The sequence below is a fragment of the Pteropus medius genome, unplaced genomic scaffold (assembly GCF_902729225.1).
Source record: "Pteropus medius unplaced genomic scaffold, Ma_sr-lr_union100, whole genome shotgun sequence".
In the NCBI taxonomy this organism is placed as follows: Eukaryota; Metazoa; Chordata; class Mammalia; order Chiroptera; family Pteropodidae; genus Pteropus; species Pteropus medius.
The window spans coordinates 6,577,381-6,605,284 of record NW_024350926.1 but is presented as its reverse complement, the minus strand read 5'-3'; the positions used below and the strand labels follow the sequence as shown (position 1 = coordinate 6,605,284).

At 39.1% G+C, this 27,904-nt stretch overlaps 1 protein-coding gene and 1 long non-coding RNA gene across 11 annotated transcripts in view; both read left to right on the top strand.

The window, feature by feature from the left end:
• Nucleotides 1-27,904, top strand: part of STAU2 (staufen double-stranded RNA binding protein 2) — a 220,086-nt gene that overhangs the window by 90,083 nt on the left and 102,099 nt on the right. For 9 of the 10 annotated variants that reach the window (XM_039841867.1, XM_039841873.1, XM_039841872.1 and 6 more), the window contains one exon: nt 22,029-22,333. In XM_039841867.1, the coding sequence (XP_039697801.1) occupies nt 22,029-22,333 (305 nt within the window). Of the gene's footprint in view, nt 1-22,028; nt 22,334-27,736; nt 27,797-27,904 lie in introns of those variants that run through there. The other variant, XM_039841877.1, reaches the window with a different exon arrangement.
• On the top strand, nt 378-22,022 carry LOC120585505 (uncharacterized). The gene is made up of 3 exons (XR_005648371.1): nt 378-389; nt 4,146-4,152; nt 21,538-22,022. It is a non-coding gene; the product is annotated as an uncharacterized LOC120585505 (long non-coding RNA).

Here is a 27,904-nt window from a genome sequence, read left to right as displayed (position 1 = left end):
GACTGAGGCTAATTCTTTCATGAACAGGAATGTACAATAATTTTATGCCCTTTTATTGATACTTTTCTTGGTTTCCTGTGAAGACTTCTTTTTTTCGTCCACATCAAAAAATATTCATGACTTCTCTTTGTTGCTGTTATGAAGATACGTCAGGATTTTAATGAATTTGTCAGCTTTTTTTCCTTAAGGAGTAATTGGGAAAACTATTTAAAATTCAGAGCGTTTCTCTGTCTTACTTAATGCAAAGAATGACGCTCTAAACACTCACTTCATGGTGACAATGTTCTAAGTCAGCCACAAACAGCACCACATATTACAGTGTCCTTAATCTTCCATGGGAAAGTAGATGTGGATATAGACTTTGTAACATATGTGCAAGTTTGTACCGTGTTCTAATTTAACGTTGCAGTTATTAGAATTTTAAATATTTTATCAAAATCACTAATTGAAATATCAGAAATGTAAGAATAAAATTGCTCACAGGTGCGTTTTAATTATAGTGTTATCGAATGCTTAAAAATCCTCTTCAGTTTGTTTCTTGTTTCAAAGGTCCAGGATCAGGTCCTTATGCATTGGAAACACAGGCATTTTTCTTTAACTTCCTTCCCACCTCTCCCGAAAAGCTTGTTTTCACTGAAGTGACCATTTTACTGTAAATCAATAAAACAGAAACAGCCAGCCAGTGACGACCCTATTAAAGTGAATTCCTCAGTGGAGTCAAATCTATCCCAATTCTATTTTTAACCCTATTTCTCCTTATCATCCCTGGAAGCTGAATAAGCTTAAAAATGTAAATTGTCATAATTTATTCTTCGATACTAGCAGCGCATCTCTTGATGTATAATGCAATTAGTAACTCTTATCAAAGAACACTTATGAGAACAGAATTTTTGGATCATCAGAACTAACCTCTTGAATATTTCAATGAGGTAATGATATTCATGAATTACTTTCTGGGAATAATTTAAATAATTTAATAGGTGTCTGAGCCTTCGATCTGCATATATAAGGATGATAAATGTGATGGGCTTAGCCTGTACCCCAAAGGAAAATGAAATCAGTTCAAGATTCTCAGAGAGTTTATGTTTAATTCCTCTGATGTTCGAATATGTAGGTTTGTAATTACTTGGTAAAGGAGCGTTAAGTCGATTTCAGTTTTACGTAAAGTGCTTAGGACAGTACTTGTTTTCTAGTAAACACATAATGAGTGTTGACTTCCTTCCATGCCGTCTCTCCTCCCCTTCTTTACTAAGTGTTCTATAATTCTGAGTAGGCTTGCCCCAAATTCCATTCTTATACTTTTTATCTGTCAAATGTTTTTCCGTGCACATGGTGACCAAAAAGTATATACTTTATACCCGAGTAGTTACTTTTGGCACTAGTCATTTTTTCAAAGAATGTAAACATTTATTTGAATGTAGAAGTCCGTTATGAACTTGACAGTGTTAACGTGAAATCACTTTATAAATAACCTGCAAATTCCATCATTAAATAGTGATATGTTGGCTCTTAGCTTTACGTGTTTGTTGATTTTTAACTTGCTAAAGATTTTGGAACTTCTTTGCAAGTAGGGGAAGAGGTATCAGAAAGAGGACAGTGAGTTCCAGTGATCGGAAACGTGTCAGATGCTTGAGATTTGCTTTAGATGGAATCTCAGAAGTGATAAAGCTGTTTGAGCGAAGCAAGCTTAAAACTCGACCAAACCAGAAACACGTCAGAACTTCCTGTGGATTAAGTAGTTCACATTGCGAATTTGCAAGGGGGACGATCCCTCACCCCTTCCCGACTGTGAGGGGTGAGCTTCCCGGCACCCGCCCCCCCCGCCCAGCGGTCCCTGCCACAGGCCATCGCAGAGGAAGAGAGCAGCTCTGTGGTACATTCGGAAAAAGTTGGTCTCTTCTTAGGAGTTGATCGCTCAAATGATGAATCCATTACCTAAAAATTAATTTAAATTCATGTATTATGGTAACGTTTAGGTTAAATTCTCTTCTACTTAATCAGTGCGTTAAGTTTGAAATTTTGCCGTAAGTGGGTTCTGTCCTGTGAAGAATACCTTTGTTCGTCTTTTGCAGGCAAAGGTTAGAGCAGGGATCTCTCGGGATGGCACGTGCGGGGGAAGATAGGAATTTGAGATTGCCAAGGCTGCTGCCTCGCTGACACGTCTGACCTTGAGCAACTCATTTTCCTTCTCATTATTCAGCGTGCTGTGTTAAGAGTTATGCATACCAATTTATAACGCTGAGAATCTTTAATTATGTAACCTTTGCAAAATTAACCTTCCTTGAATGACATCTGAAAGGGTAGCACGTTACTTTATAAAAAACAATGTCATCATAAAGTGACTCTTCTTCATTGTTTTCTTTGTTAAACTCTACCTTACTTTACAAAATTGTAATTAATAAGATCAAATTTTTAGCCAACCATTATTTGGAAAAATATGAAATTAACTTGGAACCGTAGTGTACAAAAATTAAAAGAAAGGAATGCAGAAATAAGGGAAAGAAGACAGTTTTAATCTGGCATAGCTAGCATCTAACTGTAAGGAGACAAAGAAAGTCGATGTACATGTGCATTTAATTTTCGAAGTGGAAGATATTATTATTTTTTTGTGGAAGATATTTTTTTTAGAGATTACAGTCATAAGAAACTGCTAACAATTACAACTAAAAAATAGTTTAAATGGTTTTGCAGGTGATTGTGATTACATAGCCTGGTTCTTGGCTTGATTGCCTGCAGATTTAAAATATGGACCTAATTTTTGCATGCTGCTTGGGCTTTGTTGGACAGAATTGCAGCAGAAGGTAGACTGTTCTAAGTGCATTTTTACCCTTTGAATCACTGTCATCGTCATGTTGAAGGGCAGGAGCACATAACTGTAATGTAAGGTTTGCATTAAATTTATCATGGGGCAATTTTATGCTTGGCATATACATAAGAAGCTAGATTTTTACAGATGAATGACTAACAACTTTTTTAAAAGATCATGCATTTTAAAGATCTACTGACAGCTCATGGAAAACTTTGTAAAATATTTAGATACAGTTCAGTTGATAATATCTTTTGTTGTATTCACATTCCATGTTTTTTTGTTAATACAGAGTTTTACTTAAAAACAGGTTCATTGTTTCTTGAAGGTGAACTCTAGCTTAATTCAAAATTGGACCAGGCTCAAAGGTATTCACTGGTATGTGCCGAATCCACCTACTAAAAGATTATTTGGAGGCATTTTTCACATAAATATTTTTCCGTTAACCTTTTAAAAAGTTTTATTTAGCCCCTGTGAAATACGCTAGCTTGCCTAGGTTCATTAGAGATGACCCAAGACAAATACCTTTGAGATGGGATAGAATTCTTACTGACCTTTTCAGTATTGGAGTCGACTTACCAAAACTTTTGTCACTTTTGTGTCCTATCTCTGTTTTTCTAAACTCTGTACATCCTGAACGCAGGGTGCTGAACTGCCCCGGCGATGTGGCATTCTGGGGGATGCATGCTTGTTTCCCAGATGCTTGAACCGTATTTAGAATGTCTACATTTTTAATATTGTTTTTTTATGGGTGTGGGTTGCACTTTCAACATAATAGATGGATAGATTTTTTAAGTGTTGGGAGAGTTCTCTCTGTGATTTCCTTTTGGGGCTCCCGTAACAGAAACTGCTTTATAATGCGACAGGTAAGTTGGAGCTGATTGGATTTAAATATAAAGCTGCGTGATCCAACTTAATAATTTGTTTAGACATAAATACTGTGCTGGACATCTAAGAGTGTAGCTGCTTGTCACTCGGCGGGCACTTTTGCCCGTGGGGCCCGGCCCCTGCATGGCAGATGGCCCGTGAACAGCGTGATCCCATAAATAGAGCCCTGGCTACCTGGAGCGTGTGGGCAAAAGGACGGACACGTCATCACTGCTCTTGCTTTGCACCTGCTGAGGCTGCAGGTGGGAATGCCGTCCCTCCCCTGAGCAGGAGGAAGGATCCAGGTGTTCCAGACAGGTGCTCTCCCGCTTCGCAGTGGTGGCTGCGTCGGACTGCAGAGTGGTGAGAAGCTGGAGCCCCTTTCGTTACTCTGACCAGGGTCCTCTGTCCTTGCCCGTTGGGTCTGTGGAGATAAGGGACAGCCTTAAGCTCGCTTCTGTTTTCGTCAGAGCAGTTGAGTTTGTAGTTAAAGCCCATGCATTTAAGGAAAAGGGATCTGGAAGTAGAAAGTAAGTCTTGAATCAGATTACCGCGGATAGGGTATTTTTTCCGAAATAGTCTCAGGAAAGATTGAATGAATTTGAATTTTCATGATTTTCAAAACTTGCTCGGCTCATGTTTTTACACATAAAAAAGATTTCAGATACATGTTTTTTTTTAAAAAAGGAAACCATATGAACAACTTAAGGATGCATTTATTGATCTCAATGTGAGAGAGTCTTTAAGTATAAGTGCAAAGGATGAAGTCCAAGAAGAGATGGACTTAGGAGTATAAAAACTAAAAATGCATTCAGGGACAGCATAAGAAAATAAAAAGGCAAATGACAAACAAAGCATAAATTGCAGTGTGAATAGCAACTGGTTAAGTGTACGCAGAGGACACACACAGGCTAATTAAAAATAAAGAAAACGTCTCAATAGAAGAGTGTAAGTAGGCATTTAAAAAGAACAGACGTTAAGTCATGAAAAATTGTTTAGCAATCAGGAAAGTGCAGATTAAAAATAAGTGTTATATAATTTCTGATCCGTAAAAATTGGTGAAGATTTAAAAAATTGATGATCCCAGCTGTTGGGGAACCAGGCAGCAGCCTACTGCTGGTGGAATTGTGAACTGGCTCTGCCTTTCTGGGGTGATAAAGATACAGAGCTGAGGCCCATGATTCCTAGAGCTTAACTGAAAGATACAGAAAAAGGGAATATGTTTTTCCTTTATAGACATATACTGGTCTTTTAATCAGAAAAAAAAAATGTGTATTTAAAACATATTTACAAACTTGGCCCAAATTGTACAATCTGGTTGCTTTTAAACAAATATTATATATTAAACACTTGGAACAGTTATCTATATTCTGAAGTCCACTTGGGAAACTTTTATGAATTTTTTTAAGCAAGAAGAGAAATGTGTAGTTTTCTAAACTCTGAATGAAATTTCAATTTCTGAAATCCATCCAGGAATCTGCAATGTGTGCTCTTTGTTCTCATCGCTCTGTGGGGCTCGAAAGGCATTTAAAGCTAGTATTTTCAGAACTGGAACAGAGCCCACGATGACATGGATGAAAGTCTCCCAGAGATCGAAAGCTGAAGTGTTAAAAACTGTTTAATTGATTTTCTTTATCAAAGAAGCTACAATAAGCTTGAGGAGAACATCAGGGTAATTTTTGTAATTACTCGTTCACCAGCTTGTCTCGTAAGATGGAGATTTTTTAGCACCGGTTTAGTGTATTACAGTTTGCCAAGAAATATTAAACTTCTGTTACCATTTTTAAGGAAAAAAATGTAGGTGACACTTGATACGTAGTGTATTTAACACACGTAAGTTATGAAGCATGAGAACAAAATGAGCAGCTCACGAGCAGCTCACGAACCCACCGCTCAGTTGAAACACTGGGACATCACCTACCGGGATGCGACCTGCATCCTCTCTAGCATCCCTCTGCTCAGCGTGCCTCTCTCCAGCACAGAAAATCACCCTCTCTGGGTTCCACATCATCCCACCCTTTGATTCTTGTACTTTCATTAAATAAGTACCTGTCCTTACCAGTATTTGTTTAGTTTGGGTTTAAAAATTATTTTTTGACTTTAGGAAAATGACATTATATACTGCGAATTTTCTGAAATTCCCCTGCCCACACACCATTAATATTGTGATTTAAGATTATTTTGTTACATATAATATTTCATCCATTATGGGAATATTCTATGATTGACTTATCCTTTCTCCATCCGATCTACATTTGGGGTATTTTCAGGATTGTTTTATTCCCAAACTAGTTCTTTGAACATTTCGAACATGTCTCCTGATGTACATGCCTAAGAGTTTATGGGACACAGCTAGGCATGGAATTTATGGGTTACGGGGTCTGTGAGAGTTTAGGTTTCCAAGAGACTCGCTGTTTGTGTGGGGAGCTGGAGGACCTGCAGAGTCTTGTCCTCCAAACTGGAAAGCTCTTAAATCACTTTTGTACCGTTGATCTCATTTTCGATGATTCAAGTTACACCATATCCTTTATGTTTTTCTTTTCTATGTTTACTTAGTTTTTTGAATGGATAAAAATAAAAAATGCCAGAAAGTGAAAGATCTGCCTCCCCTTCGGTCCCCGTTAGCACACTTTCCGCCCCGTCCCCCAAGCAAGTGACTTATGGTTGGTCACTCCCTTTTGTCCTGTTCCGGCATATGTTTTTATACACACACAAGCAAATTCAGAATTTTGCCCCCTAGCATTCCAGCTACACTGTTCTACAGTTTTCTCTTTCACTTAACAATATGTCCTGAAGATCCTTCCGTGTTACTATGTATAAAACTTTATGATTATTTAACCAGTTTCTAACCGATGCGCATTTAGATCTTTTACAGTTATTCCGTTCGCAGATCGTTCTACTGTGTGAAGCCTCGTCCATACATCATCGTACATGTGTGCGAGTGTATTTGTTGGATCGGTTCCTACAGTGGAATTACTGAGTCAAAGAACATGTGCACTTATAATTTTGATAGATGTTGCCAGATTATGCTCGATAGAGACTTAGCAACTGACATGCCCCCGGCGGCAGATGAGGCTGCCTTTCCCCCCAGCCTCAGCGACCCACGGCGCTGTCAGTCTGCTGGATCTTTGCCAGTCTGATAGTTGGAATATGGTATTCAGTGTATTCCATCGACATGGTGTTCAGTCGGTGCTTTTTCGGTCAATGATATAATCATATCTGTTGCCTATTTAAAAATTAGATGGTTCTTCTTTTTTTCTTATTTGACAGGAGGATGTGTCCATGTGTGTGCCTTTATGATACAGCGTGCCAGGATTTTTCTTGTTCTCTTTGTTTATGATAGAATTTTCTTCTAAAGTTTGGTTTTCTTTTTAATGTATTTGAATGGCTTTTTCTTTTATAGTCTTTTTTAGCATTTGTAATCTTAATAGTGCCTTCCCCACTCAGATTATAAAAATTCTTTTAAGTTATCTTTCATAACTCTTATAGTTTTATTTTTTTGTCTTTAAATCTGTGATCCATCTGGGACTTAGAGTGAAAGTATGGATCCAATTTAAATCCCCAGTGCGTGGAGACTTCACTGATATCAGATACTAAGATGCTGTGTGTGTTTGGTTTTATTCTGGACTTTATATTCTCCTCTGTTCATCTGACTGCTGATTCATGGACCAGCTTTAATCACTGCATCTTAATTGTGCTTTAATATAAGTAAAGTTCTTTTTGTTTAAAACAATTGCGAATGAGGATGCCGTTGATCCATGATCTTTCTGCCTGTAGTACATGGAGTAGAAGTAATTGAAAAGATTAAAAACCCCCTTGACATGAGGAATAAGAGGAGTGAGGGTAGTCACAGCACCGACTAAAAGACGAGGCAGGGAGGTGTGTGGCTGGAGGCGGTGGAGCAGTCTCCCTAAAACCTCTGTGTGTCACGCGTGGAGCATTCATCCTTTAATTTATTCAGAAAGTATTTATTAATTGCACTGAACTGTTTTTGGTATCATTGGTGATTTTAATAAAGTTTTTTTAAACTTGAAACTGTTTTCTGGGGAGCTAGTCAGTCTGTAAGATAAGCATGGTTAATCACCACCATCTCTCCCCTAGAAAAAGGAGGGAAAACTTAAAAAAAAAAAAAAAAAGAAACGCCATTGAAAAAAAAAATCAGTTGTTTTCGATTTTAAAAATACATCATATAACACAGTACGTGACATTTTCAGTGCTCAGTATTTGAACAAATGAAAAAAATACAGCGTTTTCACTTTTTTCCCCCCAACGTATTGATGGTCTTAGCTATCACCTAGACCTGTGGTTCTCGGCTTGGTGTCGGTGGATGCGCTATAATAATAGGTGTCATTACCGTAGTTCAACGGCCTAGTGGATTTATTCCTAGTGTATCCTTTGCTTTGGGGTAGAATTATATCTGAATTCATATCTCAAGCTATTCTGAATCTCAGACTGGCAGTCTCTGGTGGAAGAAGCAGGCAGACGACAGCATTATGAAGTAAGCAAGGTCTGTCTGAAAGTCGCGTCCTTGAAACTCGAGGGACATAGAATAGAACGAGAGACGAGGTCCCACGTGGGAAAAGCTCCCATTTCATAAACAGGAACATGGAGGTTCGGGTGATTGTATATCTCGCCCGAGGACATTGAGGTTGTTATAGGTAGTGAGGACTTGAACTTGTGTCTTCTGACTCCAAGGTCTGCATTTGCCACTAGACAGCATATTCTAGATATATCACTTGGCTGATAATTAAGAAAAAATGAATAATGTTTTTTAAAAAGAAATTCCACTAAAGTTAAGTATGTATTTTCTTAAAAGAATGTTTCATATATCATGTACCAGAATCATTTTTTAAAACGTTTCATAACATGGAAAATGTCCAAGCTATTGTTTCAGATACCAGTTTGATATTTGGGTGGATCATGTAAAAACACTAAAATGGCTGAGAAAGCATGTGAAATGTTTGTTTTAACAATGGAAAAGCCATCTGTATTACATGATTTTCCTTAAGACATAAAAAACTTTAGTAATAGTTCATTTTTAAAAACACTCAACAGGCTTTTTGGGTGATGTTATTCAAGTGTATTGTTTTATTCCAAGCTTTCTGGTTTGTGTTAAGATGATTCATAGGCTTTTAGAGCTGAAAGAGATTTTCAAGTTCCTCTTGTCTAATTTGTTTTGCAGACGGGGGAGCAGGGCCGAGGGGCTCTCTGCTGCCACAGCTTGGGCTCGCGTAGCGAGGCCTCAGTCGGCGACGTTTACCGCTGTCCTGTTGTTCTTCCCTTTGTGACATTTTGCGCTAATACGGAATGTCAGACTCTTTTTAATTAGCTATTTTTTTTAAAAAAAAAGATGTCATGTTTTAGAGAGGTTTCAGATTTATAACAGGACTGAAAGGGAGACACAGGTTTCCCGCGCAGCCCTGCCCAGCTCCTCACGCTCACGGCAACCCCGTCACCAGCATCACTCGCCCGCATGACACATTTTTCACAGAGGATGAACCTGCATTGACATATAATCACTCGAAGTTCATTGTTTATCTCAGGGTTCACTCTGGTGTCATACATTTGATAGGTTCAGACAAACGTATAATGACATACATCGTCATTATTATGTCATATAGAATATTCTGTGCCCTGCCTGTTCGTATTACCACCTCCGACAACCACTGGTCTTTTTTTTATTGTCTCCGTAGTTTTGCCTTTTCCAGAATATCATGTCGTTGGAACCGTAGATGTGCTTCTTTTATGACTGGCTTCTTTCACATAGTAATCTGCATTTTAAGTTCCTCCATGTCTTTTCATGGCTTGGTAGCTCATTTCTTTTTAGCACCAAGTGATACTCCATTGTTTGGCAGTAACACAGGGTAGAGGTCCAGGCCCCTGGCGTGGTTTCCACTGACACTTCGGGGTGGGCTCCAAGTCTCACCCCCCGCCAGGAGCCCCTCTCCAGCACTGCCAGAGCGACGCCGGGAGCCTCGTCACAGCTCGCTGAGGGCGACAGCCCAGGCTCCCCTCCTGGCCTGAGGAGGCAGGGCTGAGAGCGAGGCACTTTTACTGTGTGTTTGGCTAAACTGGTTTTTGTCTCAAGTTTCCTGTCTTGCTAGACCACCCCTTTCCTGTCCTAAGAATTGAATTTGTGATTTTTATAAGACTTTTAAATTGTTTATTAAGTACTTAGTATTTGTACGATTCCAGTCAGTTCATTTTTATTCGTAATATTGTGGAATCCGTCATACCCTTCTGAATAGTATGCAGACTAATTTGTAATAAATTATCATGTCCGAATCCGTATCATGAAAGAATTAAAGGAGAGCGTCACGTGGGTCGAGTCCTTTCACCGCACAGCTCTGCGTTTCTGTCCTGTCGTCCTAACACTAACGCTGGAAGTGACCGTCTCGCAGCCAATAAAATTATGAAACCGGCCAAGCACATTGTTTTTACATCTCTTTCAAAGAGTAATTTCACAATGAGAAATTTTTTTTTTTTTTTTAAATTCTCCCATCTCCATCCATGCTGCTCACGGGGCGCCTAGGATATAGGTTTGCCAGGAAAAGTGGAGACACCGCGTCTTACGTCCCATGTCTCGACAGCTTCTCATCTCTGTGATGGTAGTAGAATAGTTCAAGAATCCACGTGCACACATGCAAAAGAGTAATAGTTCTGTTTTCGTTTGTTCGTTCGTTTTGCCGATTAAACGGTGATCGCATGTGCCGACTCTAAAGCCAGACGCCTGGTCCCAGTCCCAGGGTCACCACTTCCTGGCTTGTCACTCGGAGCCAGTCCCTCCCCGTCTCGATGCCTCAGGGCCTTCCGCTGTAAAGCAGGGAGTCGTAATCTTTACTTCACGGGATCAGCATAATCTTCACTTCATGGCATCACTGAGCTAGTGCATGCAGAGCCTGCTCTCTGGTTAGGACTTTATACGAGTTTGAGCTCCAGCTGCCGTTGCTTTGTGGGCTGTCTGGATCGGATTCTGAGGATGCTAGCAGAGGATGGTGTGGTGAGACGTTGGGGGCCACTGTGTTGGACATTTCAGTATCTCTTCCTGCTGAGTTCGGTCATTTGTGGCATACATAATCCAGTTTTGGTCTTTTTACAGCGTTAGGGAAATGGTCATTAATGGATGATTTCGGTGAAGAAAGGTAATCAGTAAGCTTTATCTTTATTTCACCAGCAACATTTTTGTCTCGTTTAAATGAACTAATATTTGAACACGACTCAATCTTATGAGCTGCTCTCAAACTTCATTGTCACTGCGACAGGTTTGTCTTACTCAGTGGAAATGTTGAGAACTCCGTCTATTGAAAATGTTGAGCCTTGAAAAAATTTCTCCCACATAGGCCGAGCGAGACCTTCTTTATTATTAAAGCGATGGGTGAATTTATTAGCTGCACCCAGGTTCTTATTCTTTGTATTATATACTTCTTACTTTTTCTCTTTTAAAGAAAAAAAATAACAGTTCAATCCTTGATTTGAAAACTCTGTAACTGGCCTCTTTCTTTACACGGCACCAAGCTGGTGTACGTTCGTGCAGTAGAACGAGCTTTCCAAAGGCATCTCCCACTTCATTCCAAATTGTTCTTTTTTTTTTTAAGAGATGAGTATAAAAAAAATCTTTCATTGCCATTATTTTCTAAAGAAAATTTGTCACTTACCATTTTGTTGTCCCCCCTCCTACCCGTTGAGCAGCCGAAACGATCCAGACACGGTCTCTTTTAGGTGTGCTGGCTGCGGTCATGGCCTCCCGTCTGGCCTGGCCTTAGAGTCCGCCTTTTGTGGATCAGGACTGGACAGAGCTTTGTCCCCCTGGCACTGTGCTCACCGGAGGACTTGTGCATCTTGCCAAAACGATTTTTGTCAGTAATTTTATTCATAAGCATTTATCAAATTAATGACTTCACACATCATGTTAAAAGTAGCAAAAAAAAAACAATGCACAGGTGAACAAAACCAGCGCTTTCTTCCAAATCTTTAAGGGCAAGAGCAAGGTTAATTTTCACCACTGATTTAAGTTACGCTTTTGAGCACGTGTGACCCCATCATTCTGTTCACTCGTTCAGTAATGACTCTTTTTAATGTAGCTGTTTCTTTTTAATTCAGAACGGTTTTTTTTAGTCTCATTTATGAGATCTGACCAGATTTTTGCTACTTAAGAGAACTTTGCCTCTCAAGGTGATTCTGAAACTGACTTCAAAGGAAATTTCTAATACGTTATTGACCTGTTTATTTGGCTTTTTTCACTGGCTTGCTCTTAGCCAACATTTTCCTTTCCTTTTGTAGTTTAATTTTTCTTCATATTTTGCATTGTTGTTTTATGTCTGTTTAAATAGCACGTATTTGGCATAAAAGTCAGGCAGCACTAGGCACCCGGGGGCTGCAGCCGGAAGCCCGAGTTGGTAATGAGCCGCGTGGGAAAGGACAGCGTCTGAACAGCAGGGCGGAGGGAAGGCGCGATTTCTGAGACTCATCTGCCTGTAGCTCACGGTCGTGGAGAGGATGGATCGTCTGTTCCTGTCCTCCAGGAGGAGGACCGTGGTGGTCCTATGGGATCCTTCTTGGCTCGCATGCGTTGTCACCTACTCAGTGATCTCAGGCATCCCTGGTAAAGAGCCCCAGCCACGAGGCCCACACGGCCATCAGGTCTCCTTGCTCTCAGGTAACTAAAAGTCATGCAGCCATAGCCTGGGGATGGCGGGGCTGCGTGTCAGGCGAGGCAGTGGTCACAGCTGCAGAGCCCTGGGAAGGCGCTGTCCCTCAGCCCTGCTCGTCCGCAGGGCCATCGAGGACTAGTGTCAGGTCGTTGCCACCTCGAGGTCTCAGCACGGCCTCGTCCTAGGGCCTCGGCACCGCGAGAGCGGCCCGGAGCTGCATAGCAGTGCTTTCGTGTATTGGGTTTTGTTAAGTTTTTAAAGCTGTGAAAACGGTACAGAGAAGTCACACACATCCATCACAAAAACCCTCTCAGTGATGACATCTTACATAATTACAGCGCATCATCAAAAACCAAGAAACAGTACAGTGAACTAGACCATGGAGTTACTTGGATTTTATGAATTTTCACATAAATAAATTTTTTAATTACTGTAAGATGAATAAATCATACTGTTGTTGCTCATGCTTTCTCAGATTTCCTGTTTTAGTCCATTTTCCAGTTTTTAAGAATTTCTAAAATATATATATTTTTTGAGACTCCAAAGGTAAAGTTTGTTGAACATTAGAATGATGACAAGAGATTTTGCCAGCATCGGGACACACAGGGAAATTTAGTGAATAGCAAATGCGAGAAAAGGTGGACTTCACGTTTACCAACAGCCAAGTCAGCCACGTACCATGTTTATGCCTGGCCGCTCCTGGCAGCTTTGGGCGGGACGAGACTTACCAAAGCAAAAGCTCGTCAAGGATCAGTTTTGCCCTGGCAACCAAGTAACTTCTCATTTAACCAGTTCTAAATCAGCAGGCACACATTTCAAAAAAAAATCGAGGGGTGTTTTAATTAAAATAATCAATGCCAGTCAAGAAGCAGGACCCTGTTCCCTAAGATAGTGCTAAACAAAATACTCTGGTCAAAGAAGGAGTATAATTCTGAGGCATCAGCTTTCAAAACGTGCACAAATAATTGACTTTCTTAGTAAAATTTGGTGACTTGTTCGTGACGGTATCTGTGTGGAAGCGGAGTCTACCCACACGTGCCGAATCTCCATCAGGAGAAGCACCGCCATCCTGCCCTTTCTCTCATTTACGAAGGTATTTTATCCGTATGTGAATTTTAGTTCTTTGTTATTAAAAGAAAATCACTATGGCAGAAGTAGGCCTAAGTATTATCGGGTCTTTGTGTATTTATAAAGCAAACATTGACTCCATTACTGTGGCAAAAATTCAAGCTGATTTATGGAAACATACATAAGGTTTTTCTTTCAAAGCTTTGATGTGAAAAGTGACAAATTCATTTCATTAGGAAATAGCTCTGCGCTCATTTCATGGATTGGCGGGGAAATCCTTCCTCATAGACTAGCATTCCCCATACAGACCAGTGTAGTGACCGTGGCTTTCTCGCTACATTGGTTTGCTCTGTATTTTGTTCCAACCGATACCACTTACGACTCATCCACATGCTGTATGTCCTCCAGCCTCTCTGGAAGAGTCATGACATTAACGAACACTGGAAGGCAGGGTTCTGCTAAGTCTGCTCACCTTCGGAGAGATCTCAAGTCAGAGTGTCCTCTGCGTCACTCCTGGAAAGAGCTGGAGCTGCATGATGATGCGCAGGAGCTTCGTGTGTCAGAGGCCTCACGTAGGCATTTGGGAGTAGCACAGACCTAATGGAAAAAAAAAAAAACATGTAAAATGGGCACCATGGCCTGGCAGTCTTCATTTTGTAACAGGTCACAGTCCCTAGCAAGTTTGGGCTTTTAAAATCCTGTGTGAACATCGTATATTTTAGGGAGATTTTGGTGAGGCCACCTCTAGAACAGCCACGGCGACATAGGTCAACCCCATCTAGGCAAGCTCCAGGCATGGAGTTTGCTTCCCAGATTAAACCTAGGTGTTTGGAGCTGGCTGAACATTGCATTTAGTTTTCTGCTTGTTGTTTCAGAGGCCATTTAATATAATGGCTAAGTGTCCAGGCCCTAGAGACAGGCTACCTGGAGTCAAATCCTGGCGTTGCTACTTATCATCCATATGGTCTTGGCTGACGTTCGTGACTTCTCTTTGCTTCAGTTTTTTTCATCTCCAATATAAAGAAATAAAAATTCCCATTTCGTATGGTGGTCGTGGGGGTTAAGTGAGATCGTGCGTGTGAAGTGCTGGAATCGTGCAGTGTAGCTGGGCACAGTGGCCACAGCTGACAGTACCAAGATGGGAGTGTTGAAGGCAAAATCAGGGACGAACGATAGATGATGGGAAAATGCGTTCAGGACTTCTTCAGACAGAGGGCGACTATAATAAATGCACCGAGCCTGGGCCAGGGGCGTACCCTCAACGTCTATGAGCAGAACCGAGGTCAAAGGCAACAGGAAGGAGAGCACAGGCCTCAGGTGGTCACGTGAGAAAGAGTTACCCGGTGTGGTCATCAAATACATGGAAACTAATGTAACGATGAAATGCAGTCGAACGGCAGTCGTCGTTTAAAATGACCAAAACCTGTTTCGACAGAAGTGTGAAAACAGGTTTAGTCACACGCTACTCACAGAAGTGTAATTTGGTATCGGTTTTCAGGGAACCTAATTGGCAAAATAATTTAAAAGTCATTAAATATGCATACCATAAATTACTCTCCGATTGTCCTCTTAGGTCTTTACCCTACTGAAAGGTAATGTCAACTCAGGCGTCCAGCAGGAAGAACCTAAGTGGGCTGAGATCTGTGTATCCACTCTGTCACCGATATTCAAGTTGGAAAATCATTCCGTAGCTGACCGATAAGTCCACGTGCTTCTTTATGCTCTTCCAATGGCTGTGTTTGTTGAGCTCTGCAGAGAGGACTCTTCTTTGTTCATGAAGGGAAGTCAGCTTGGGCCTCACTGTAGAGGAGGGGGCCTGAACCCCCGCATCGGCTCTTCCCCTGTGATGCCACGGCTCCCTCCAGCACTCAGGGACCGTGCTTGTCGCTTTACAGTACCGCCGCTGGCAAGTCACTGCCGCGTCATACCGCACTGAAGTACGCCGCCATGGGTTTCTCGGTTTCTTAAATTGAGTGTGCAGTTTAGAGTCATAACATTTGAGTTATTCTTTAAATAAGAATTACGTATGGTCTTTATACAGCTAGTAAAAACCCCCAAATCAATAATAACATGACATTTCACTTATCAAATCAGCAAATATTCTTATAATTTTCTTGGGATATAATTAATTGAAGTATATTAAACTGCATATAATATGTACAGATGGATCAGTTTGGGCTTTTGAACTGTTTTTACTTAGTGTTTCTGACACCAAATCTATGGAGAATTTTTCCCGTTGTACTAAACAATTCTCCAACTTTCCAGACACCAAGTGGGTGTCCTACGATTCTTTTCAATTCTAACACTCACATGACTGCCCCACTTCAGATGCCAGTCACAAGTCTCACCCACCAGCTATAAATTCAGGGGTTCTTACACCCGCTTCCTCAACTTCAGTAATTTGCTGGAATGGCTCACAGAACTCAGGAATAAACTTACTATCACTGGTTTATTATTAAGGATATAAAATGAGCAGCCAGATGAAGAGTTACGTAGGGTGAGGTCTAGAAGGATCTGAGCACAGAAGCTTCTGTCCCTGAGGAGCTGGGGGCGCCACCCTCCCGGCACGTGGGTGTGTGGGAAACTCAGGAGCCCTCTGAATCCCGTCATTCAGGAGTGTCTGTGGAGGAGCCGTTAGAGGCACCACTGAGCGAGTCGTTAGCCTTTGGGATTCAAATCAAATCTCCAGCCCCCATCACCTCTCCAAAGGTCAGGTAGCGTGGCCTGGATATTATTGTCTAAAACTCTTTGCCACTTATCTACAGCGATAGCAGCGGTAAAGACTTCTTAATAATAGCCAGTACCAAAAAAATAGGAAAAACGGCCCTTTCATATATTAATTTGGGAATATGAAATTGGTACAACTTTTTTGGAGTTGCACCAATTTGGAGCAATTTGTTAGTGTCAGAAATCCTAAACTGCATATTCTTTGAACTAGCAATTCTGCTCCTAATTTAAGAAAATAAATTTTTGCATGAACAAGGATTTAATTACAAAAATATTCATCACCGTGTTTATAATGGTAAAAAATTGAAGACAAATTAGATGTCCGGAAGTATGGGATTGATTAAGGAAACTATTCATATAATGAAATATTATGCTTTTAAAATTAGTACTAGAACTATATTTCTATTAAACACAACAGGATCCTATGGCATTCCTATATTTTAACTTATTTTTTTTAAGTTAGCAAAAAAGTGCAGAGGGGGAAAAAAAGACTAAAAGTATATCTTCAAAACCAAATGTTAAAAGTAGTTTTTTCTGGCCAGTGAGATTTATCTGCATTTTTTTCCAGTGCATATGTTTTTTTTTTAAAAAAATTTTATCAACACTTCATCCTGACTATAAAACTAACACAAAGGCATAAAGTTAATTCATAAAGTAGGATTGATATATATTAGTTTAAGCTACATAAGTTTTTTTGGTTTTGTTTTTGTTCTTTTAAATCAGCTCTTTTATGTTTGAATGTCATCAGGATAAAGTCCCCTGCAGCTGGCCCCTGCTTATCGTCCCCTCCACCTCTGCACCTCCCAGCTCCCTCTTCTTGCCTAGTGGTGAGGAACTGCCCGAGGTTTCCTGGGATATACGCTCTGTTCGTCCCTGCTGCTGTTCATGCTGGCCATCCGCCTTCGCTTCTCTCCTCCCATCAGTATTATCTCCAGAAACCCTGTCCTGAGCTCCCAGGTGCCTCCTTTCCCATCGCCCCTACTCTCTAGACGCATCTCCATCTACTGAGGCACCTACCACACTACATTGTCCCTTTTCATTTTCCTCTTTCAGTAGACCGCATGACTTAAGGTCAGGACAGTGCCTGGAACCTAGCAGTAGGAACTGAACTCTGTGAGTGTGTGTGTGTGCGCGCGTGTGTAACTGAACAATAAAAATAAAGGCACAGTGGGATCCAACAGCCTGGAGTGTTAGAAGTGTGACTATATCTCCATGACTGGAGCATGGGGTCTTCGCGAAGAATTCAGTAGATGAGGAAGAAGGAGGAACAGATCATTAAGGGCTTCATATGTCATCCTAAGGAGTTTGGGTTTTATAGTGTCAGTGATGGAGAGACAGTAAAGACTTTGGAGTAAGAGAATGGCTAGCCGTTAGCATTTCCCAAAGTGTTAGACATTATTAATGTTATGGAAAAAGCTTGGATATAAAATAAGTTTGGGAAATACTGGGTTAAACCAAGTTGAATAGATTTCTGTTCTTCTGGACCTCTCAGAGTCTTCACTGTGCTAACGTACACTTTTAACCCTCCAAAAGAGGTGTTTGTGTGTGTTATTTAATTCCCAGATTTATTTCCCAGATTTATTGATCATGGAACCCTTTGGGGACTGTGTTATAGAACACAGTTTTGGAAATGGACACTGAGGGACTAGCAGTTGAGGTCTCGCGCACTTCAGATCGAAAGACACGCACGGAGTAAAGGTACGGAAAAAGAGGTGGAATGGAGATGGAAAAAGGAAGCTTGGAAGCAATACTTATATCACACGAACCAGACTTTAAAACAAAGGCCGCCACAGGAGACAAAAAGGATATTTCATAATGATAAAGGGATCAATCCAATAAGAGGATTAGCTCTTGGAAACATCTACGTACCCAATGCTAAATATATAAAGCATATATTGATGGACGTAAAGGGAGAGATCAACTGTAATATAACAATAGTAGAGACTTTAACACCCCATTGACATCAAAGTAGAGATCAATTGATGTAGACAGAAAATCAAGAAACAATTATACCGGATAGATTTAATTGATATTTTTAGAATATATCACTGCAGATCAGCAGAACATATATTCTTTCCAAGCACACCTGTAACATTTTCCAGGATAGATCACACGTTAGGCAAAAAAAAAACAAGCCTCAGTAAGTAAATTCAAGAAGATTGAAATCATATCAAGTGTCTCCGATCACAGTGGTATGAAACTAGAAATTAGTTACAAGAAGAAAACTGGAAAATACATAAACACATGGAGGTGAAATAACATGTTACTAAACAGTGAATGGGTAAACATGAGAACAAAGAAGAAATCAGAAGATAGCTTGAGACAAATGAAAATGAAAACACGGTGACCCCAAATCTATGGGACACAGCCAAAGCAGTCTTAAGAGGGAAGTTCATAGCAATACAAGCCTATCTCAAGAAAAAAAAAATCTGAAGTAAACAATCTAACCTTACACCTAAAGGAACTAGAAAAAGAACAAACAAAGCCCAAAGTGGGTAGAAGGAAGGAGATAATAGGAAATAATAAAGATTAGAGCAGAAATAAACAAAATAGTCTAAAAAACAATACAAAAGATCAATGGAACCAAGAGCTGGTTCTTTGAAAAGGTAAATAAAATTAGAAATGAAAGAGAATAAGTGACAACTGATAATGCAGAAACAAAGGAGTATAAGAAAATACTGTGAACAATGACATGCCAACAAATTGGACTACCTGGAAGAAATAGATAAATTCCTAGACACATGCAATCTCCAAGAAGAAACAGAATATCTGAACAGACCAATAACTACTGAGGGAATCGAATCAATAATCAAGGAACTCTTACCAAACCAAAGTTCTGGGCCAGATAGCTTCACAGGTAAATTTTAGCAAACATTCAAAGAATTAATATCTATCTTTTTCAAGCTATTCTGAAAAATTCAAGAGGCGAGAAGGCTCCCAAATTCATTTTTCAAGGCCAGCATTACCCTGATTCCAAAGCCAGACAAAAACATTACAAAAAAAAAAAAAGAAATTAAAGGCCAATATTCCTGATAGACATAGATACAAAAATCCTTAACAAAATATTAGCAAACCAAATTCAGCAAGACATTAAAAAGATCATACACCATGATCAAGTGGGATTTATTCCTGGGATGCAAAGTTGGTTTGATATCTGCAAATTAATTAACATGATACATCACATATACAAAATGAAGGGTAAAAATCATATGATCATGTCAATAGATACAGAAAAAGCATTTGACACAATCTATCATTCATTTATGATAAAAACTCTAAGCAAAGCAGGAATAGAGGGAACATACCTCAGTATAGAAGGATATATATGACAAACCCACAGCTAACATCATACTCAACAGTGAAAAGCTAAAAGCATTTTCCTTAAGATCAGGAACAAGACAGAGATGTCCACTTTCACCACTTGTATTCAACATAGTATTGGAAGTGCCATCTGCAGCAGACATCAAACCCACTTTGCATCCCGGGAATAAATCCCACTTGATCAGAAATCAACCCACATCTACGTAGTCATTCATTTATGGTGAAGAAGGCAAGAATATGCAGTGGGGTAGAGACAGTCTCTTCGGTAAGTGGTGTTGGGAAAACTGGACAGACATGCAAAAGAATGAAACAAGACCACTTTCTTACACCTTATACAGGAAAACACTCAAAATGGATTAAATACTTAAATATAAAACCTGAAACCATAAAACTCTTAGATGAAAATATAGGCAGTAAATTCTTTGATATTACTGTTAATAATATTTTTTGGACATGTCTTCTGGGGTAAGGGAAACAAAAGGAAAAATGGGACTGCATCAAACTAAAGAATTTTTGCACAGCAAAGGAAACCATCAACACATAAGAAAGACAGCCTGCTGAATGGAGAAGATATTTGCCAATGATACATGTGATAAGGGGTTAATATCCAAAAATATAAGGAACACATACAACTTAATACCAAAGAAAAAAAACAGTTTGATTAAAAAATGGGCAGAGGGCCTCGATAGACATTTCTCTAAAGGGAACATACAGATGGCCAATAGATATATGAAAAGAGGCTGAACATCACTATCATCAGGGAAATGCAAAGTAGAACCACAATGAGATATCCTATCATACCTATCAGAATGGCTGTCATCAAAATGTCAACAAAGAACAAGTGTTGGCGAGGATGTGGAGAAAGGAAACCCTCGTGCACTGTTGGTGGGATTGAAAATTGGTGCAGCTATGGAAACCAGTATGGAAATTCCTTAAAAAGTTAAAAATAGAACTACCGTATGACCCAGCAGTTTCACTTCTGGGTATTTATCTGAAGAAATCCAGAAGACTAATTTGAAAAGACATGCTTTCCTATGTCCATTGCAGCATTATTTACAGTAGTCAAGATATAAAAACAACCTAAGGGGCCATCCACAGATGAATGGATAAAAAAGAAGTGGTACATATACGATGGAATATTACTCAGCCATAAAAAAGAATGAAATCTCGCCACTGGCAACGACGTGGCAACAACAATACCCTCTGAACCGACAGCTCAGCGGGTATTACGCTAAGTGATTTAGTCAGGCAGAGAAAGACAAATGTCATATGATTCTACTTATATGTGGAATCTAAAAAATAAATGAACAAACAAAAACAGTGTTGGGGGATAAGTGAAAAAGGGGGAGGGAGTAAGGTATACAAATTGGAAGTTATAAAAACAGTCACGAGGATGCAGATTATAGTATAGAGAATGTAGTAATAACTGGATAATGTCAGATGGGTAGAAGACTTATCAGGGCGATCACTTCGTCAGTTATATAAATGTCTAATCACTATGGTGTACATTTGAAACTAATATTGTATGCAAACTGTAACTGAAAATGTTTAAATTATTTTTTAAAAAGCAACATTGAGGTCTTGAATCAGTTTAATGACAGGAGAGAGAAGGGCGAGAGCATGGGGGTTAAGTTGTGTCTCTCAGAGCACTTTCTCCAAAAGTAGCGACTAATCAGTATTCTTAAAAGATAATATGATGTGTGAGTTGTTACTGCCTGATCCAAAGACATTAGAACAGGCAGTGTGAAATGTGCTTTGAAACATCGCAGAGGCGAATGGTGGTGAAATGATTCTGTTTACAACCCCACGAACTGATAGCTCAGCCCCAGCTCACTCCTCTTGTTACCAGAACCTGTGCGTGGCCTGGCTTGAACTTCGATGCACTTGACCATGAAGGGACAGATTCTAGACTGGATATGGTAACTCTTCATGTGTCGCTAAATCAAAGATGGTTGCCAGGAGTCTGAGCTGGGCACCTGAGCAGATGGTGCTAGTTCTGGGGAGAAGATGCTCCATCGCTGTTGACATGATCATGAGTCAGAGCTGTCTGTGGGCCCTCATCGTGAAGAGAGCACCAGTGGACCATTGGTTATAGAGTTTGTACTGATCCAGACTTCATTTTACTTGCTGTGTCTCAGTTGCCGCATATTTTAGGGGTCGTGTGTGTCTTTTATGAGCTCATAAAAGATTAAAGTGCACAGTGAAGACACTGCACATCCCTGACCCGACCTCCCATTGCGTTCCCACACGTCAGTCGCCCTGTCTCTCCACAGCTTCCCTACCATGTAAAGGTTCCACTGAACTCACTTCGGTGGAATTTTTTGAACTTCTGATTTTAGGAATGTTGAAACATAAACTGTTCACCCCTAAGCAGAGCCTGCAATGGAGCCTGCAATGGCCCCGCAAGTATGAGGAAGATGCCTGATGCTTTGTAACCACACCAAGGGAAATCGTGGGGTTAATAATGCTATACATGTTTCTATTTCTCGTTGCTTTGTAACCACATTGAGGAAAATCGCAGGGTTAATAATGCTATAACATGTTTCTATTTCAAGTGTAATAACAGTGTTCATTCATTTTATTTATAGCTCCAAAAGGAATTCTTCATTTGTCTCCTGATGTTTATCAAGAGATGGAAGCCAGCCGCCACAAAGTAATCTCTGGCACTACCTTAGGCTATTTGTCACCCAAAGATATGAACCAACCCTCCAGCTCTTTCTTCAGTATATCTCCCTCTTCGAATAGTTCAGCCACCGTTGCCAGGGAGCTCCTTATGAATGGAACATCTACAGCTGAAGCCATAGGTTTAAAAGGAAGTTCTCCTACTCCCCCTTGTTCTCCAGTACAACCTTCAAAACAACTGGAATATTTAGCAAGGATTCAAGGCTTCCAGGTATGAATTAAAAGCAAAAAACAAAAACAAGAAAACAAAACCGTTCATTAGCTTCAAATCCTTCATCTCTATCCATCAGAAAGCTCATTCTTGCCTGCTAGTGTAACCTTATGCCACTTACATTGTAAATTATTCGGAACACAGAGGACAGAAAAAGGAGAGCCGTGTGCACACGCCTCATTTTCCTTTGTTATCAGTCTACCTAGTCATTCTTTTACTGCCTGGCTCTGCTCCATGTTCCTTTTTCTTCCCCTTCCTCCTTATTTTCAAAAACATTTTCATTCTCTGTTCTGTATTCCGGTTGGTCTTGATCGGGTGAATCTCTCTCCACAAACAAAAACTCAGCCTTCATACCTCTGGTATGAGTTTTAAGCACTAATCTCTCCTTCCTTTTATAGTACGGTTGAGTTTTTCCAATGATGATTTTACTTGCACAGCAGCTTTGAATTTGACATTCTATCGATTCAGGCGTACTTAGGTACCACATCCTAGAAGTCCATTATCTTAGGGATTAATTAAACATGGTTTTAGGACAATAATGAACTGCTTCCTAGTTGGAAGGCATAACAACATATATTTGTCTTACTAGATCGTGTTTTGAACCGTCTAGGCTGGCACCTGCCTCACTCAGATGTACTGACATTCTGTGTCACTGGGCAGTCTAAAACCAGCTTGTCGTCCACTTGTGTATATGAATTTGGGGGTGGAAACTTTCTTTTTTTCCTATTCTTTTGGGGGAAAAAACCATCCAACGATCATTTAAGGATAGAAGTTTTCAAAGAATTGTTCATTCTAGGAAGAGGAAATACCTGTGTTCTGATTTCATAGTTGCCTTGTAAATTATGGACCGAAATGTAACAGCCGACTTAACCGGGTGAACAGCAGTGTGCCTGTGTGTAGGGGCGTCTGCTCCCTCAGATTTCACTGTTTTCATCCCCTTTTCCATCTTAGTCTTACTCGTTAAGACCAAAAACTGTAATTTCCTTTAGACATGCTCGAGAAGATCTGTATTATGTAGAATGATCACGTAGTCATAAAAATTTTACAAGTTTAGATACAAAATAAGAAAGAAGGTGATATGTTTTGGGGGGATTTTGCATGTGTTTTTTTTTTTCCTTCACAGAAAATGGTTCCTTTCAAATCTGTTGCCAGGTAGTCATTAGCGTTTCTAGTTAGATTATTCATGTGAAATTAAAGAAACTGTTACCAATTAGTGGCTCTGTCATCTGAAATTTTAAACACTTAAAATTTTAGAATTTGGTTTTGTTGTTTATTATATGAATGACAATAAATCACTGTTCAAAATGAAAAAGACCTTGATTCATGCAGTTAGAGTACTGAGCAAAAGCTAAGTAATTTTTAGTTCTGTTTATGATCTGCATAGGGGGAACTAGAAATAAACTGAGAGGGAAAGAAACTCACTGCTTATTTACAAATCTAGTCATTTAGAAACACCTGAAAGTAACACCGCATTTTTATAGAAACAAAACACAAATTGCATTCAAGCTCCACATTGATTTTTTTCGCTCGGAGATGTTACTTTGTTGGATGTAACTTTGCTGCCAGAAGAACTACTTAATATTTTTAAATTCGTATTTATTTGTTAATTCTTGGCAATGACATCAATTATAATTTTAACATATCTTTACTTCAGTCAAAATAGAGAGTCTGTTTTCCCCATTGTTGGGCTGACTGCTCAGGCTTTTTTTTTTAAAAAAGCTTATCCAGAGATACTATACATTATTTATGGACGAGTTAAACATTTTCAAATTTGTGTGCTGTGCTTTTTACATACTAATGAATATCAGCAGGTGGTTTTAAAACATTACTGTGCTGCTTTGGTCGAATGAGCTTGGTAATGAAGTGAAATATTGACCGTTTGTCGGATCACAATATGCAGCCGAGCAGTAAACAGAATCTTTGGGAAATAGCTTAGTGTCCTGTCAGGCGCATGGCATGTCTTCACAATGTCACAGTAGAAGGTTCTTTGTAGTTAAGACTTTTAAAGCCTTTTTCTTTATGGGCAACTTTCTCGGCTATATTTACCTGGTAGAAAAACACGTAGATTGTTTCTGTTTCTTGAATGTGTTAATTGGACTGTAGTTTAGAAATTATAGGGCCACATTGTTATGGATTATATGCTATTCTGTTATTTTTATTTCTGGAATTTCAAAACAATAAATTCTTTTCTGTGTTTCTAGGTTAGTACTTTTTTGTTATTGTACACTGAATAGATGTTATTGCTTATTGAATGTTGTATAAACCCTTCCATGGCCTTCTTTGGCCATTAAAATTTGATTTCAGCCTATCAGAGCCATTGTATGTGACAGCTATATTGTATTACAAAGTAAAATTATATTAGTGTACTGAAAACTAAGTTGTTTTAACTTTTAATTTTTATTACCCAGTCTTTAATTAAAATTTATAAATCACACAAAGCTTATTTGCTCACCACAATGTAGGTATTAAGCTCCCATTCTTTTGCTTAAGTCTATAAAAATTTTTAAATTATTATACAATTAAAGTTATTAATAAAGCCGACTTCACAGAGCAGAATATGACTGAACATTTACATATTCTCGGTCATTCTTTCATCCTTGCTTGGGCTCACCAGAGTTGTTTTCATCACATTTTAGATGCAAGCTTTTGGATCTCCGTCATAAATGGATATTAGTTTTTTGAAGTTTTATTGAGTGCATTTTAATTATCCTTTTTAAAAATCTGAATATTCATAATGACTTATTTTCTAGAAAAATTTCAGTCATTAGTTCTGTGAATGTCAGACTTCATGCTTCAGTCAGCAGGCTTCCATAACTTCTGTGGATTTCATAAAAACTCATTTGAAATTATAGTCCTACCATAGCGGGCTTTTTGTTGTGTATCTTGATACTCTTTCATTATAATGCCAAATGTTTCGACATCATTCAGCGTTTTAGAGAAAATTATTATAGGAAAGACATTTGAACTGAAGTAGAAGACTTTTTTGTTGTGTTATGATGTACATTTTTCTGTTTTTACATCTTTAATATGATTTCCCATACTAATTATATTAGAAATCTCTTTGTATAATTAAATATAAGCAATTACTGTATTTAAATTGGTCATTGGAAAATTATTATATTGGAAATGAAAATTAATTGCCGTCTTCCCTCGGTATCCGTGGGGGTTTGGCTCAAGTCCCTTATATAAAACGGCCTAGTATTTGCCATGTCCTATGCACATCCTCTTGGGTACTTTAAATCATCTCTAGATTGAATATTATAATACCTAATACAATGTAAATGCTATATAACTAGCTATACTATATTGTTTAGGGACTAAGGACAAGAAAAAAAGCCTGTACAAATACCACCATCGTAGGCCTGACTACACGGTACACGTCAGCAGCAACTTAACCTTTTTTTTGAACATTTTCAATGCATGGTTGGTTGAACCCATGGACGCGGAACCCACAGATACGAGGGCTGGCTGTGTTTTAGTAAGTTATCCTTTCTACATGCGTTTACTTTCAGTTTGCTATTCTGTGCATCTCCTAGTGATCATCATCTTTTGAGCACTACTGTTTTTGAAACCTTCAGAGTAAAATATGATAAAGTAGGTTTATTTTACTCAAATAAAGAATGTGAAATAGCACTTAGTTGGTGTCTTAGGTAAGCCACAATTAGTTTGTGGTTTTTTTGTTTTGTTTTTTTTTCATATTTAAGGAGTGTTTTAAGAGTGGCTTTTCATTATGGTGTGTTTGAGATGTTGATGCCATTTCCAGCAAGATGAGAATGTCAGTAGAAGGCTTTGAAACATCTACTTAAAACTTTATTTTCGAATACAGTTCAAACTTAATGCATTTCTACTTATATGTCACCATTTGTGAAGTTCAACATGATTATCCCAGGCAGACCTCTTGTATAGTTACAGGCTCCTTTTAAACATTTATTTTTAATATATGACAAGTAACATATTTTAACAGTGTGACCTTAGTATATAGATTGCTTTGAGATGGGTTATGGGAGGGGCTGTTTAATCTGAGAATCAGCCTTTTTCTTTTCTCTTTTTTCTTTCTTTTACCTCACTTTTTTGTAATCCATATATTTATTATCAAATTGGCTATTTCCACTTTTTTTTTAAAGAATAAAGGGAGCCATTTTTTTTTTTTAAATCAAAGATCAGTATAAGTGAAACCGTAGATTTCTGATAGGACAATATAGAGAAAGAAATCACACTTATGCATATGCTTCCCACTTAGAAATATAGTTTACCCAAATTTTACTTCATTCTTGAAATTTAATTTACCACCTCATTTCTGAGCCCAAATTTTCATCTACTCAGTTACACAAATGTTTGCATAAAGTGGTGAGAAATTAAAGTACAACGAGCAAAACGCATTTGTGAATTTGGTATGGGGTCAGCAGATACTTAAAAACCCGCTTAGATTTGGCCTTTTCTACTTTCCGAAGACCTTGAGGAGGTTGAGTTAGTATTTGACGTCTTTGAAAAGTTTAGTCTTCCTCTAGTGACCCCAAAACTCAGGTTTGTCCTTCACATGGGCAGCCCCCGTTCATGCAAACCGACTTTTTGGTCTGTGGTATCTTTAGACCTTCATAAACTCAAAGGGAATGCAAACTGCATATGAGATGACTGTACTTCCATAAAAACCAGCGGAATTACAGCAGATCGACTCATTTTGCTAAAATTTCCAACTCTGTAGAGAAAAACATTACATTCGAAGAAAGAAACCCTAATGCATACAAAAACATTCTGAGCTAAGTAACAGTAACCCAGGTAAGATTCAAGCAGGCTTGAGCAAAACCGTCTACTATTACTGCATAGACGACTCAGGGCTAACTGCCTGCCATCACTGCAGAATATTGTCCTGGAACTTGAAGGACAAAGACGTTTGTCTTGAGCCTTGGCCCCGGCATATACAGAGTATGACACATAAGATATTTCAAAGACAAAATCATATGCAAACCCGGAAGGAACCATTCCCTACCCACAGTGACTTTGACGTGGATCAGAAAGAAATGGCTGTCATCATGTGTCCCCCCCCAAGTAGAAATATCTGTAGCTTTTTCAGTTTGTATCAGAATGGATTTTAGTTCGACATGAGAATTCTATCGAATTATTTGGAAATCATGTCTTTGGAGACAAATAATTTATTTTCCTTCTAAAGGTGAATTGCATTTCCTTTTGCTAGAAAAGGTTGGCAGTGATGTGATTTTTACTTAGTGATATGAGATTAACTGCGGTGGCCATCTGGTGCCTTCATGTCAGACTGGTATCTATATACCCATGCTCATTCTACGTCATGTTGAAATTATCGATTTCCCTCTTTCCAGCATCCAGCAACATCTGACTTCTTCATGAATGACAGGGCTTAAATTTCATGATTGTACTCTTCTTACCCAGGACAGGTCTGAGAAAGAGAAACAGTGTGTGGGAAACCGCATGTAAGGATTTATGCACACTGAAAAAAACTGCTGTGACACGCGAGGGCCATGCTTCATTTAGGAGATGTCTGGGTAAACAAGGAGAGGAAACTGACACCCATCGACTGACTTGTTACATATCAGAGAC